The 14,810-nt window shown below is 48.4% G+C and overlaps 1 protein-coding gene across 2 annotated transcripts in view; it reads left to right on the top strand.

Annotated features, from left to right (window-relative positions):
• The window catches only part of LOC140430717 (sodium/hydrogen exchanger 5-like), a 468,359-nt gene that overhangs the window by 413,814 nt on the left and 39,735 nt on the right, over positions 1–14,810 (top strand). For both annotated transcript variants that reach the window (XM_072518384.1, XM_072518385.1), the window contains exons 11-12: positions 875–960; positions 11,578–11,704. In XM_072518384.1, the coding sequence (XP_072374485.1) occupies positions 875–960; positions 11,578–11,704 (213 nt within the window). The remainder of the gene's footprint in view (positions 1–874; positions 961–11,577; positions 11,705–14,810) is intronic.

Raw genomic sequence — 14,810 nt, 5'->3', positions numbered from 1 at the left:
AAATTTAGGGTAAGGCACTGGATGTTGGTCTCCCACTACTAGAACTCTCCAGAGAGAAAAGTCCTGATCACAGGTGAGCTGTTGAAGTGAGACGTTGAACATTGACGAATCTTCCCAACAAAGAGGGAGCGAACATCGGTACTGGGCTCAGCTAGGGAGGTTACAGAGTAAAGCTTTTGGTATGGTGGGGCTGGTCATTTGCCTTTTGACTAAGAATTTGTGGGTGACATTGATGCACCTCAAAAGAAGGACTGTTTATGCCACCTGTCTCGCCCTACGTTTTCTCTCTTCAAAAGGTTCTACAGATGCATGGCATCTCCTCACCTCAGCTAACCTCCTCATGTGTGCATTAGTACATAGAATGCTGGTGGGCTGTTTTCAATCATGGGAAGCACCATTAGAAAGATGGAACCTCTCCTCACCTGATTTTCATACATATCAATTTTCCGACAAAAATCCCTGAATCAGGCTGAGTTACTTCCTCTCCCCAGCCCAGAACACTGAGCCTATTTATTAAGGGGCTATCATTAGCCCAGCTGAGAACAGATAATCCAGCACAGACCCAAGATTGAACCTTATTTCCCTGCTCCACATGGCCCCGAGCAATTACCCACTACATTGTTCAGGAAATACATTAATTTTCCATTTCATCACTTTTTCATCTTTAACAAGAGGAATCAATTTACATTCTGTCACAATGGACGGATGCATTGCCTACTATAGCTCTGAGCCATGCAGATTGGGAAAATCTCAGTAAAATTCAATTCTGTTATCTAATGCATAATGATTATTTTCTTACTTTTGATTGTGAGACTGAAGTGAATATATTTAGCGACCTGTTGAAATTAAGTGTAACTTTGTATTATCTTTTAAGGGAGGTCACATGTCATCAGGAAAATTCACATTTGCATCTATGCCAAGCAGAACGTCATTCTCTGAAACATCTGTAACAAACCTCCTGTAAGTACAGACATCCTGCTGGCATGAGTTTCTTTCTATATTTCAGTGCTGGAGAGTTCAGCATTTTTCAATTTGCATTTGAGAGTGTGTTACTCATTCTCCAGACAGGTGCACAACAGCAGTTTGTATTTGTATAGCACCCTAAATATAGACGCATCACAGGAGTATTATAAAATAAAACATGCCACATAAGCAGATATTAGATCAGATGACCAAAGGTTTAGTCAAAGAGGTAAGTTTTAATGAGCGACATAAAGAAGGAAAATGAGATAGAAAGGCTGAGACGTGTAGAATTGGAATTTGTTAGCTTAGGTTCTAGGTGACTTAATGATTGAAATGAGGGTTGCTGAATATACTAGAAATAGATGAACAAGATGTCTCCGAGGGTTGTGGACTGGGAAGAGACTATAGGGACAAGGAAGCCTTGGAGCGATTTGAAAATCACAAATTTTAAATTATGACACTGTTTGACCAAATAGATCCCCATTTGCATCAGTTTAAAAAAAATTATCAGGCTTTTATATCTGATAGTCAACCAAGTTAAATTGTCCATTTATGTCAGTTTGAGGGCATGCTTCCATGAATCATGACAGGTGCCCCACCTGTGCACGGCGAGCAGAACACGTCAGAGGTGCACAGGTAAATGCAACCCCCAGTGGGGGGAAGAGGGTCAGGCCCAGGCAGTAGTCTGGCACTGCTCCCAGCACTTCCTGGGCACTGGGGAGAGGGCGAAGCTCCATGGGGAGAGTGCGGGATAGAGTTCAGCGGTGGGGGGCTGGGGTAACGTTCTGTAGTTGGGGGGGGGGGGATTGCGTGGAATGGGGTGTTTCTAATTTTATTCTTTTAAAAGCGGCACCCCAATCGTTGAAATGCCGACGGTGGGGTTTGGTTGGTGACGGAGGGAAATTTCTCAGGGCAGCTGATGGCGGAGAAAAGTGCTCAGGGATTGGTGGGGGAGCAAAGTGGCTCCAGCAAGGAGTGGGGGGGGGGGGGGGGGCTGCTGATGGGGCGAGAACCGCTGCAATCCCGCAGAAGGGGTAGGGAGTGGTTGGGCACAGCAGGAAGGGGGGGGGGCGATAGTTCCTATGGTGGCAAGGCTGTGCTGCACGCGTTATCTGTTATAAAGTAAAACAAGTACTTCATTAAAATAGGGTCTGCTTTTCCTAACGTTAGCTCAGTTTATAATGTTTGAAAGTATAAAAATTCACAAATATGGAAAATAAACACGATGGTCATAACATGTAATGTTAAATTACAGCTAAATGATGGGTTTTGAGTGTAATTGTTAAATGATTGCTTTTGAGCGCAATTGATAACAAATGAATGTAAATCATAGCTGTTGAATGCAAATTTATATCAAACTTTTCAGATAAGGATGTAGCAAGAACAGGGGTGAGAGGTAAATGAGGCTTGGTGGGAGCTAAGGCACAGGCAGTAGAGTTTTAGATGACCTCAAGTTTATGGAGATGGAAATAGATGTTCTTAAATGTATTTTATATATATATATATATATAAACAATTCTTATAATATTGTCAGATTTTTTGATAGTGATTTGTTTTAATATTTTGTTTCAAATAGTATACCATTGAATATTACAGTCTGTTATAGTAATAAGCTATCTAGCCATAACAATAATAAGATTGGAAACATTGGATAATTGTGTTTTTTTCTTTGTGTCTGCTATTTATGTGAAGCTGAGGCTTAATGACTAAGGTTGACTATTTGTAATATTTGCAGATTAGTTGTGTGACTAGTTTTCATGATTTATTGAATCATGTAAATGCAATAATCTATTTACTGCCATCAGCTTTTATTGACTACTGCTTTTGAAGCAATGGTTAAGCTGCATAATGTGCCATTTAGAGTCATAGAGTCATAGATGTTTACAGCATGAAAACAGGCTCTTCGGCCGAGTTTGTCCATGCCGCCCAGTTTCTATCACTAAGCTAGTCCCACTTGCCCGCATTTGGCCCTTATTCCTCTTTACCCACCCTGCCCATGTACCTGTCTAACTGCTTTTTAAAGAACAAAATTGTACCTGCCTCTACCACTGCATCTGGCAGCCCGTCCAGATGCTCACCACCCTCTGTCTGAAGAAATTTCCCTTCTGGTCTCTTTTGTATCTCTCTCCTCTCACCTTAAATCTATGCCCTCTAGTTCTAGACTCCTCTATCTTTTGGAAAAGATGTTGACTATCTACCTGCTCCTCATTATTTTATAGACCTCTAGAAGATCACCCCTAAGCCTTCTACGCTCCAGGGAGAAAAGTCCCAGCCTATCCAGCCTCTCCTTATAAGTCAGATCATGAAGTCCTGGTAGCATCCTCGTAAATCTCTTCTGCACTCTTTCTAGTTTAACAATATCCTTCCTATAATAGGGTGACCAGAACTGAACACAGTATTCCATGTGTGGTCTTACCAATGTCTTGTACAACTTCAACAATACGTCCCAACTCCTATATTCAATATTCTGACCAATACAACCTAGCATGCTGAGTGCCTTCTTCACCACCCTGTCCACCTGCGACTCCACCTCCACCTTTCACAAAGAATAAGCAATTAAGAGAACTACGCGATTCTACAGTATATGTAAATGTGATTAAAACCGCCCCTTCCACTAATCAGTATACCTTACGGCATCATGTGAGTTTTGCCACACAGTGTACATGTGTGGTTTTCCAACTTGGAACCAGTACCAGTGCCAATAGTTAGGATGTTTAAAAGCAATTTCCTGCTGCAGGTTTGAGCACATCAATATCTCAGTAATTCCCAGAGCAGCTAACCAACAGAGGACAAAATATGGCAGCCATAATTTAACCCACTTCTGCCTATTTTCCATCATTAAAATAACTTTATTAGACATGCCTTCGGTGTGGCAATGTTTGCCTCATTGTAAAAAATTTAAAATATATTTTCTTTGAAGATTTTCTATTTATAATAAATTTATAACAAACAAACATCATACACAGCAGGTGTAACACACAACACTATAACAAAAACACAACCAACCATATAAATATCATCCAAAAGAAAAAGAAAAATCCTCTCTTCCCACCTGTAATATCCTGCACGGGACTTACGGGAGTGGGAATGATTGTCTTCCTTGTGGCCTTCGCAAGTACGAGCTCCCCCGGTGAGGGGCGGGGGAACTCTATTAACCTTTGTATAAAAGATCAGCCAGTAAGGCTCAGACCAGAGAAGGAAACCACGAGGGATCTACCGGGTAGTGTAAATACCATTATAAATAAAGCTAAATTCGTTATTTTACTCGGTTTGGACTCCCGTGTGCTTATTACACTGGGACGAGGAGTGAACTGGTTTGCTGTCGATGCTACGGCCTACTCGGCTGAGCCACCGCCCAGATGTTCTAATCCAGGTAGGAGCCAATTGTTTCGTCATGCCTCTGGGCGATTCGATGCATTTGATGCTCGTGTTGAAGACTGGGACCAGTACGCAGAAAGGATGGGTTACTTCTTCTGGGCCAACATAATCAAGAGAACGAGCACCAGGCAATCATACTGCTGACCACCTGCGAAGTGCACACCTTCGGGGTGATCCGGAGACTCACATACCCGGCGACGCCAGATACGCACTCATTTGGCCAAATGGTGGCACAACACTGTAACCCGACCCGTCAGTGATCGTTTTAATGCGGTGGAGAGGTCCCCCGGTGAGTCCATCACCCAGTTCATATCATGGCTACGCAAGATAGCCAAGTTTTGTGAGTATGAACTGCTTTATCAGATATGCTCCGCCATCGTTTGGGCTGTGGTATGGAAACGCAGAAAAAGCATTTGGGCGAAACCTCCCTTACTTTTCAACAGGCACTACAGATCTCTTTGTCCTGAGAGAGCATGAAACGTGGCGTCCAAGAAATTACAAGGGATGGAGGTATCCCCACGGCCCAGGCTGACGCTGCAGCAACTCCGGCCTTGGTGCGAAAGGCCAGCTGTCGAGATGTGGGACATCCCCTGACTTGGCTGAAGGCAATTCTGGTCCGTGTGCGACGTGTGGGTGCCAGTCGAGGCGTAACCACAGGCAACTGGAGGACGAGCACTCCTGGCGTCCTGATCGAACTAGGAGTCAGCCCAGGGCCGGGCCTTGCATCTGGATGATCCAGAAGAGGCTGAGAATGAGGCTGAGATGTAGCTGAACAGTTTGGCAGCGCCCCTTGTGGCCCCTATTCGTGTCCCGAAACAGGTGAATGGCCATATGCTCCAAATGAAGTTGGAAGCGGGAGCTGCCTTTTCTGTGGTGGCGCAGAGCACCTTTGAACTTATTGAACAGGGTGTACATACTTTGACTTTGGCTGACGTAGCAGCTAGTTTGGCCACTTTTACGGGGGAACGACTGAATATTGTGGGGTCCACCCTTACTCCGGTAGTTTATAAGCGCCAATCAGTTCACCTTCTCCTCATTGTTGTGCAGGGAAGCCTCCCTAGCCTGTTGGGTCATGATAGGCTATACGAGCTGCAGTTGGATTGGCAACATAACCTCCAAGTTGGTTCTGCCGATCTGTGTGCAGTACAGAGCAAGTTCCCCGAAGTTTTCTAGCCTGGCTTGGGCACAATTAAAGGGGCCATGGCAAAGATCTAAATGGACGTAGAGGACCAGCCTCAGTATTTTCATGCCCGCCGGGTTCCTTACACTTCAGTGGAGAAAGTAGAGACCGAACTTCGTCACTTGGAGAGTTTGGGCATCACTAGACCTGTGCTCTTTGCCAATTGTGTGGTGCCGGTGGTCCCCATCATGAAGCCGGATAAGACAGTCCACCTCTGCAGACTATAAATTGACGGTGAACACATCTTCGAGGTTAGACCGTTATCCTTTACCCCGCATTGAGGATCTTTATGATACATTGGCCGGTGGCTGCACATTTATGAAATTGGACATGAGCAGCGCTTATCTACAACTGAGCTTGATAAATCCTCGCGGAAGTGCGTCACAATCAATATGCACAAGGGACTCTATGAGTATACCTGGCTTCCGTTTGGAGTATCCTGGGCATGCGCAGCCTTCCAATGCATCATGGGGAACATCCTGCATGGATTGCTGCGATTTGCGGTTTACTTAGATGACGTGCTAGTCACAGGCACCATGGACCAGGAACATTTGTAGAACCTGGAGGCAGTGTTGTAGGGTTTTTCAGAATATGGGGCCTGCCAGCCCTGCAGGGATTAAATGTTTCACACAAAAGAAAGTGTCTGTTTGGGGTATAGGATGAACCAAGACGGCTTGCACCCGGTCGCCGAGAAAGTGAGAGCCTTCAAAATGGCCCCTGCCCAGAGATACGCCACAGAGCTTCGCTCTTTTCTTGGGGTAGTCAATTATCATGGCAGCTTCATTTTGAATTTGGCAACTGTCTTGGACCCCTTCACTTGCTCCTCAAGAAACAGTAACCCTGGGAGTGGAGCAAGGCCCAGGATGAGGAGTTTAAGGAGGTAAAACGGCGATTGTCCTCTTCCGGGGTGTTGACACATTTCGATCCTTCAAAACCATTATTCGCCACATGCAATGCATTGCCGCATGGGATTGGGGCAGTCCTACCTCATCAGATGTGTGATGGCCGTGAACGTCCAATCACCTTTGCCCCACGTACACTGGCTGCGGTTGAGAGAATGTATGCTCAAATCGAAAAAGAGGGTCTAGCGGACGTATTTGGTGTAAAGCGGTTTCATCAGTACTATTTCTTTATCGTCACGGATCACAAGCCGTTGCTGGGCCTCTTCCATGAAGACAAGGCAATCCCACCGATTGCTTCTGCAAGGATTCAGGTCTGGACCTTATTATTGGCGGCTTACCAATACTCTTTCGAACGCCCAGATAGCGCATTCTGATGCGTTGAGCCATCTTCCTCTGCAGACCGAATCCGCAACACCTACTATGGTGGATTAAGTGGTCGCTGTCCTGCATTTTATGGATTCCTTGCCCACCACTGCATTGTGTGTTCATAACTGGATGCAAACAGACCCCGTCTTTGCCAAGGTGCGGCAAATGATGCTATATGATGGGCAGCATCAATGGCTTCCAGGTGAGTTGACGGCTTTCTCCTCAATGTTCTCAGAGCTGACCATGGAGGATGGTATCCTCCTATGGGGCATGAGGTTGTTGTCCCAGCGAAGGGCCAGGCAATGGGTTTGAAGGACCTTCACAACAGGCACCCCGGAGTGCCAAACTGAACATGCTGGCGAGAAGTTACATCTGGTGGCTGGGTTTGGACACTGATATCGAAATGTTGGCAAAACAATGCGCAATCTGAAGCAGCACCCCTGCACCTTTGAGAATGGCTGCAGCACCCTTGGGCTTGCGTACACGCCGATTTTGTCATCCATTCCTAGATTCGATGTTTCTCTTCATGGTGGGTGCCCACTCCTATTGGCTGCTGGAGGCCCACAAGGTGGAGACGATCACCTCCCGAGCGACTGTCGAGTGATTGCTTTTCCCACCCACGGGATCCCGGGGGTGCTTGTAACGGATAACTGGGCCTCTTTTACGAGCGAAGAATTTGCCGCTTTTGTGAAAAATAACGGGATTCATCATCATAGAATTTACAGTGCAGAAGGAGGCCATTCGGCCCATCGGGTCTGCACCGGCTCTTGGAAAGAGCACCCTACCCAAGGTCAACAACTCCACCCTATCCCCATAACCCAGTTACCCCACCCAACACTAAGGGCAATTTTGGACGCGAAGGGCAATTTATCATGTCCAATCCACCTAAGCTGCACATCTTTGGACTGTGGGAGGAAACCGGAGCACCTGGAGGAAACCCACGCACACACGGGGAGAATGTGCAGACTCCCCACAGACAGTGACCCAAGCTGGAATCGAACCTGGGACCCTGGAGCTGTGAAGCAATTGTGCTATCCACAATGCTACCGTGCTGCCCACTTCATGTCCGCACTTACCTGTACAATCCTGTATCGAATGGCTTGGGAGAGGGTCATGCAGTCGATTAAGCGGGGGCTAAAGAAATAGAGTTCAGGCCCAATGGACACCAGACGGCGCGTATTTTATTCTCATATGGGATTACGCCACACATATTAACTGGGATGGCCCCCGCTGAGGTGTTAATGGGTTATCGGCTTCGTACCCGACTGAGTTCGATTCTCATGGACAGAGGTGCGAAGGTGCGTTAAGATTTGCAAGGGGGTTGCCCAGTTCGACATCGATCTCTTTGACACTTTGCACCCGACAACGCAGTGCTCGCTGGCTCTTTAGGATTATCATCCGTCAAATAGGACCAGTCTCTTACCAGGATCGGGTCCAGGGCCAACTGATGAGACGGCATTAGGATCAGATTCGCTCACTGAGGTTGCTCCCTTGTGAGGTTCCTCAGAAGAAACCTGTCCTGGATCCTCTGGCTCCATTGCCGAGCCAGCCTGCTGTGATGCCTCCAGTCTACCTCAAGGGCAACATGCCCGACGTTGTGGCTTCTGATTCTGAAATGAAGACTCAGACATCTGAGGTTTCGGACGCCAATGCAACACTCCAGCCGCCTCCTGCCAATAATCTGCCACAGCGTTCCTGCCGCAGATGACGTTCACCAGTGAGGTATATGCCGGCTGATCCGGCGCAACAGGTACACGACGATTTGCTGGAACCGGAGTCCGACGTCCTCCACCTGCTCCTCCTTCTTCTCTTCATCGATCGTCAAGGGGTCTTCGGACTTTGGGGAGGAGGAATGTAATATCCCTCATGGGCTTGCGGGGTGGGAGTGATTATCTTCCTTGTGGACCTCGCGGAGTACAAGCCCCCCGCTGAGGGGCGGGGGGGACTCTATTAACCTTTGTATAGCGGGGCAGCCCACACCCAGGGTAAAGAAAGAAAAGGGGAACACTACTGCCCGACCCGAGTATAAAATTAAAACATAATCCAGCACCCCTACAATGCCCGGGAGCTATATATTTCCAACAATATTACATAAAACAACACCCCTCAAAACCGTTAGCCCCTCAACAACAAACATACAACATGTGAAAAACCATCTTGGGCAGCACGGTAGCACAAGTGATTAGCACTGTGGCTTCACAGCGCCAGGGTCCCAAGTTCGATCCCCGCTGGGTCACTGTCTGTGCGGAGTCTGCACGTTCTCCCCGTGTCTGCGTGGGTTTCCTCTGGGTGCTCCAGTTTCCTCCCAACCGAAGGAGGGGACGTGCAGGTTAGGTGGATTAGCCATGATAAATTGCCCTCAGTGACCAAAAAGGTTAGGAAGGGTTATTGGGTTACATGGATAGTGTGGAAGTGAGGGCTTAAGTGGGTTGGTGCAGACTCGATGGGCTGAATGGCCTCCTTCTGCACTGTATGTTCTATGTTCTATCTCACACAAGAACAAAGAAATACCAACAGATAAATACAATATACCTCAATGCCCTTTCAAATCCACAATAATCAAAGACCCCACAGAGCCCAGTTAACTCGAGCTAAATCCATGCTTTTTTAAAAAGGCATCAGCCTCCTCCAGTGTATCAAAATAATAGTCTTTTGACTCGTAGGTTACATGAAGCCTCGCCAGATACGCTACCCCAAACCGAACTCTGTTCTTGTATAAGGCAGCCTTAGCCTTATTAAAGGCTGCCCACATCCTCGCAGTTCAGCTCCAATGTCCTGACAGATCCTGATGAAGTTACCTTCCCATTTCCAATCTCGGTGTTCCTTTGTCCACTTCAGAACCCGCTGCTTCTCCTGAAATCTGTTAAACTAAACGATGACTGCCCGTGGTAGTTCGTTCGGTCTAGACTTCTGCCTGAGTGCCCGATGGGCCCTGTCCAGCTCCAGAGGGATTGTGAGTCCGCCCTCCCCATCATCTTCCCAAACATCTGCAAGAAATATGCAGTGGGAGTCGGGCCTGCCATACCCTCTGGCAACCTCATGACCCTGAGATTCTGCCTCCTCGAACAGTTCTCAAGGTCATCAAGTTTAGCCCTCAGATTCTTATTCTCATCAGCTACCAGGGAGATCTCAGCCTCCAATGAGGCAATTAGCTCACTATGCTCGATAAAGCCTTCTCCACGCCCACCATCACCTTGCCATGCCCCTTCACCGTCTCAGCGGTCTTTTCCACCTTCGATCGATGGGACCCAGGGCCCCCTCGATCGGTTTTCGAAGGCTTTCCGGCATCACTCTCCACTGCTTTTCAAATTGCTTATCGATAGCAGGCCAGCAAGCATGTCCGCCGTGATAGGAGCAGCCGTAGTCACCAGAGCCACACAACGCCTCCGAATCTGTTGACAAATTTCGGATTGCAGGCTTTTTACCGCAGCCTTTCTTAGCATTTTTCTGATTCAGGACCTTGTATCTTTCAGATACAAGGGGCGAAATTCTCCGGAAATGGCGCGATATACGCCGACTGGCGCCCAAAATGGCGCAAATCAGACGGGCATCGCGCCGCCCCAAAGGTGCAGAATGCTCCGCATCTTTGGGGGCCGAGCCCCAACATTGAGGGGCTAGGTCGGCGCCGGACGAATTTCCGCCCCGTCAGCTGGCGGAAAAGGCCTTTGTTGCCCCGCCAGCTGGCGCGGAAATGACATCTCCGGGCGGCGCATGCGCAGGAGCGTCAGCGGCCGTTGACGGCATTCCCGCGCATGCGCAGTGGAGGGAGTCTCTTCCGCCTCCGCCATGCTGGAGACCGTGGCGGAGGCGGAAGGGAAAGAGCGCCCCCACGGCACGGGCCCGCCCGCGGATCGGTGGGCCCCGATCGCGGGCCAGGCCACCGTGGGGGCACCCCCCGGGGCCAGATCGGCCCGCACCCCCCCCAGGACCCCGGAGCCCGCCCGCGCAGCCTTGTCCCGCCGGTAAGGTAGGTGGTTTAATTTACGCCTGCGGGACAGGCATTTTAGCGGTGGGACTTCGGCCCATCCGGGCCGGAGAATCAAGCGGGGGGGGCCCACCAACCGGCGCGGCGCGATACCTGCCCCGCCGAATCTCCAGTGTCGGAGACTTCGGCAACCGGCAGGGGCGGGATTCACGCCAGCCCCCGGCGATTCTCCGACCCGGCGGGGGGTCGGAGAATCTCGCCCAAGGTTTCTTCCACAGGGGCACGCCAAAAAACTGGGCAAGGAGAGCCAAAAAACAATTACCCTGGCGGGAGCTACCTAGTGCACGATCTCTCTCTCTACATGCCGCCACCGGAAGTCTGTCTCATTGTAAAATGAAGCTAAAAATAAAGTGGATAAACCATTGTGAATGTGGGATCAAAATGAATGTTTTTAGGTCTTATTGTTCTTTAAGTCTCTTGCTTTATTTGTAGTTTTAAGTCTTGCGTTGATTGGAAGTGGCGATTCAGTTTTTAGGATGTGTTCAAATCATTTTTAAATGTAAAATAGTAAATTACCTGGGATTAGAGAAATATTGTTTTGTTGAATTTCCAATTAACCCATTTTCTCCTCCTCCTGCTTTTGTATCTCCTCTGGAGGAGTAAGTCACAGCCTGATCTGTGATTGCAGATGTCTGCTGCCTGGCAGTGATCGATCACTGCCTGTCATGGAGCCTGTTAGTGGAGTTGAGAATCTTCCAGAGCTGTGGCCAGTAGACTGTTACAATGTTGCATTAACAAACATGCTAATTAATCAAAGACGTTGTATTATATTACAGTGCATGATTTGTGTTTACATATGTCAGGAGGGAGAGTGGCAGTGCAGTGTGTCTAGATTTACAAGTGATTGACACAGTGAGGAGTGGCAGAGATCGTGAAGACACAGTGATGCACCATGTCTTAAGAGAGAATCTATACAAGCCAAGGAGAAGGGTAAGACACTTTTATAACCCAGACGAGGAATCCTGAGAAATAGCAGTGACACACATATCACCCAATGCCTTGATTAGTAAATGTAGTGGTGATGAACCATACAGAACAGGAATAGTTAAAGCTTGTTTGTTACCTGTTAACTGATGTTAGCTAGAGAATGTTGAGGGTATCACAGTGGATCTCAGTGTCCCAGGACTAAAGAAAGAAAAATAATAGGGGCGATTTTCCAGGGTAGCCTGCCCTAGCCAGGATTCCTGCTGGCCTGCAGAATCAGGTGTGAGGCCTAAAAAAGGATTCTCACCGGCATCAAACCCGTCACGAGTCTCCGGGCTCGCTCCCCCCCTGGCGAAATCAGGTTTTCTCGCCCAGAAATGGAAGAACCTGGTCAGAACTCATAGCATCCATTTCAATCTCATTAGAGTGATTGAAGCAGAACGCTACGGCCTCCCAGGATGCTACCGCCCACCTCCAGCTGAAAGTTCCGCAGGCGCCGATTAGTACTGGTTCTTAAAATTGGGGATCAGGCACCATGGACTCGGTGGGGTAGCAAGGGGGTGAGTCTAGAATCATAGAATCATAGAATTTACAGCGCAAAAGGAGGCCATTCGGCACCAGCCCTTGGAAAGAGCACCCAACTTAAGCCCACGTCTCCACCCTATCCCCGTACTCTCTCTACACTTCCCTCCAGAATGTCAAGGGGGATCCTTCAAGGGAGGTGGGGATCGGGGAGTTTGGGCTGGAGGGACTCAGTTCAGGGGTCATTCATGTGGCAAGTCTTCCCTCTATAGCCTTGAAAACTTTTAAACTCTCTACCAGCATGTCAAGTGCAATTGTCTTGTCAGATGAAGGTGAAAGTCTTCCTCTGTTGTCTTGAACCTTTTGATGTCTCTCCTAGTATGTCAAGTTCAATGACCGGTCAGATGAAGGCAAAAGTTTCCTCTTTGGACAGCTTGGAAGTGCTTTTTTCACATTTAATTTAATTCCCCTTAACTTTTTCAAGCCTCTGAGTTTGCTGAGAAGCCTAAAAGTTTTGAATTGTATTGTTTGCATTCAATTTCACGGTCCATCACGTTTTATGTCCAGGTTATTTCAAAGGAAGGTATTAGCTTTCTTTGTTTATATGACCCTTCACGGTCCATTAACTCTGAAGTGCTTCCTCGTTTGAGCAGGTGTTGTTTCTTTTCTTTTAAATTCTTTTTATTGCCATTTCTCATATTTATAAACAATTGTATACGTACATCACATTTTTCTTACCCGCGTTAACTTACTTTATTGAACAGAAAGGTTTATTTCTTCTTTCTTTTAATTGGTCCTATATACATTTTGCCGTCCTCTGGGTCGGTCTGTGGTCCCTCCTCCCACCCCCTCCCCCCCCCTCCCTTGCCTGCTCCCTCTGTCCCATCCCCCGTCTCCCGGGTTGCGCAGTCCTTTGCTTCCTCATCTATCTTGTTTTTTTATTCTTAACTTTCTCCTCGTTGCTGGCCTCAAACAGGTTTTGGACCAGGGCGACAAACTGCCCCCAAGTATCTAGGAAGCAGGTGTTGATTCTAACTGCAGTTTTTTAATTGAGACTTTTACTTTGTTCCAAAGTGCTTCCTAGAAAGAACAGGCGTTGTTTCTCGCCGTGGTTTTTTAAAAGAGGCTGTTTCTTTGTTTGGAAGACAGTCCTAGAAAGACCAGGTGCTCTGGCTGAGTGCCGCTGCCCCCTGGCACCCCAGCAGTGCCAACCTGGCACCACCCCATGGCACCCTGGCACTGCCAAACTGACAGTGCCAAGGGGCAGTGCCTGGTTGGCACTGTCAAGGGATCGAGCCTGAAGGGGGGACTGAGAGGGGCCTGCAGGAAGGGTGGCATTTGCTGATCCCATAAAGATGTGTAGTTCACTTGTGGGGGACTTGCTAACGATTGGGGGGGGGGGGTATTGCCAGTGATTATAGGGGGCAGCCTTGCCAACAGTTTGGTGCCCTGGGCAGCACGGTGCGCAATGGGTTAGCCCTACGACCTCACGGCGCCAAGGTCCCAGGTTCGATCCCGGCTCTGGGTCACTGTCTGTGTGGAGATTGCACATTCTCCCCGTGTTTGTGTGGGTTTCGCCCCACAACCCAAAGATGTGCAGGGTAGGTGGATTGGCCACGCTAAATTGCCCCTTAATTGGAAAATCTCACTTTATATGCTGTGGCAAGCACTTACAGTGGTCCTCGGGGGGGGGGGGGGGCCGGAGAGAGAGATAATCTCCTACAAAGTGCACATGTGAAGATAGAGAGGGCACGGCAACAGAGGCTGGTGGACTCCATTCTCGAGGTGGACCCCCAGTACTTGCCCCAACCCTGGAGTTGTTGACAAGTTGGAAAAAGCTGCAGATGCAATTATACACAGATAGTGGTGGGCCAGCTGCGATGTTCGAGGGGCAAGTTTTAAGAATACGGGAAGAATAGGGCCGGCATGGTGGCACAGTGATTAGCACCGCTGCCTCATGGCTCCAATGATCCCGGTTCGATCCCAGCCCCGGATCACTGTCAAAATGGAGGTTGTACTTTCTCCCCATGTTTGCGTGGGTCTCATCCCCACAACCCAAAGATGTGCAGGGTAGGTGGATTGGCCACGCTAAATTGCTCCTTAATTGGAAAAATGAATTGGGTACTCTAAATTTATAAAAAAAGAAGGAAAAAAAAGGGTGCCCTGATCTCTGAGGATCGAGCCTTGCCGGCTTCTTCGGGTGCCACAGTGTGAGCTTGATCGTGCCCATCCACCCGGTGGGAATCGCACCTCGTTTCCCGGCAGAGACCACACTTGGGATTTTGGGGGAATATTGCGCCCACTGTATGATTTCTTATGGTTGCTATTGAATAAGTCAATCTTAGCATGCTGTGTATTAATGCATATTCTGGCTGGAATTGTGTCGACATGGCAGGGGCCGTGACAACGAGCTCTAGAACCGGGGGCAAAACCTTGCATTGGCCGTTTGTGGAATCCCTGGCTGCATTGTTTGGACATTGGCAACTAATGAGGGGTCAACCTGTCTCCCATCCCTTTCAAGGATGGGCACTTACCCATGAGCTGCCAATTAATTGGAGGGCTGGCAGCTCAAAAACATCACCAGGAGCAG

Source organism: Scyliorhinus torazame, chromosome 10 (genome assembly GCF_047496885.1).
Source record: "Scyliorhinus torazame isolate Kashiwa2021f chromosome 10, sScyTor2.1, whole genome shotgun sequence".
In the NCBI taxonomy this organism is placed as follows: domain Eukaryota; kingdom Metazoa; phylum Chordata; class Chondrichthyes; order Carcharhiniformes; family Scyliorhinidae; genus Scyliorhinus; species Scyliorhinus torazame.
This window is presented reverse-complemented; position numbering and strand designations above follow the sequence as displayed.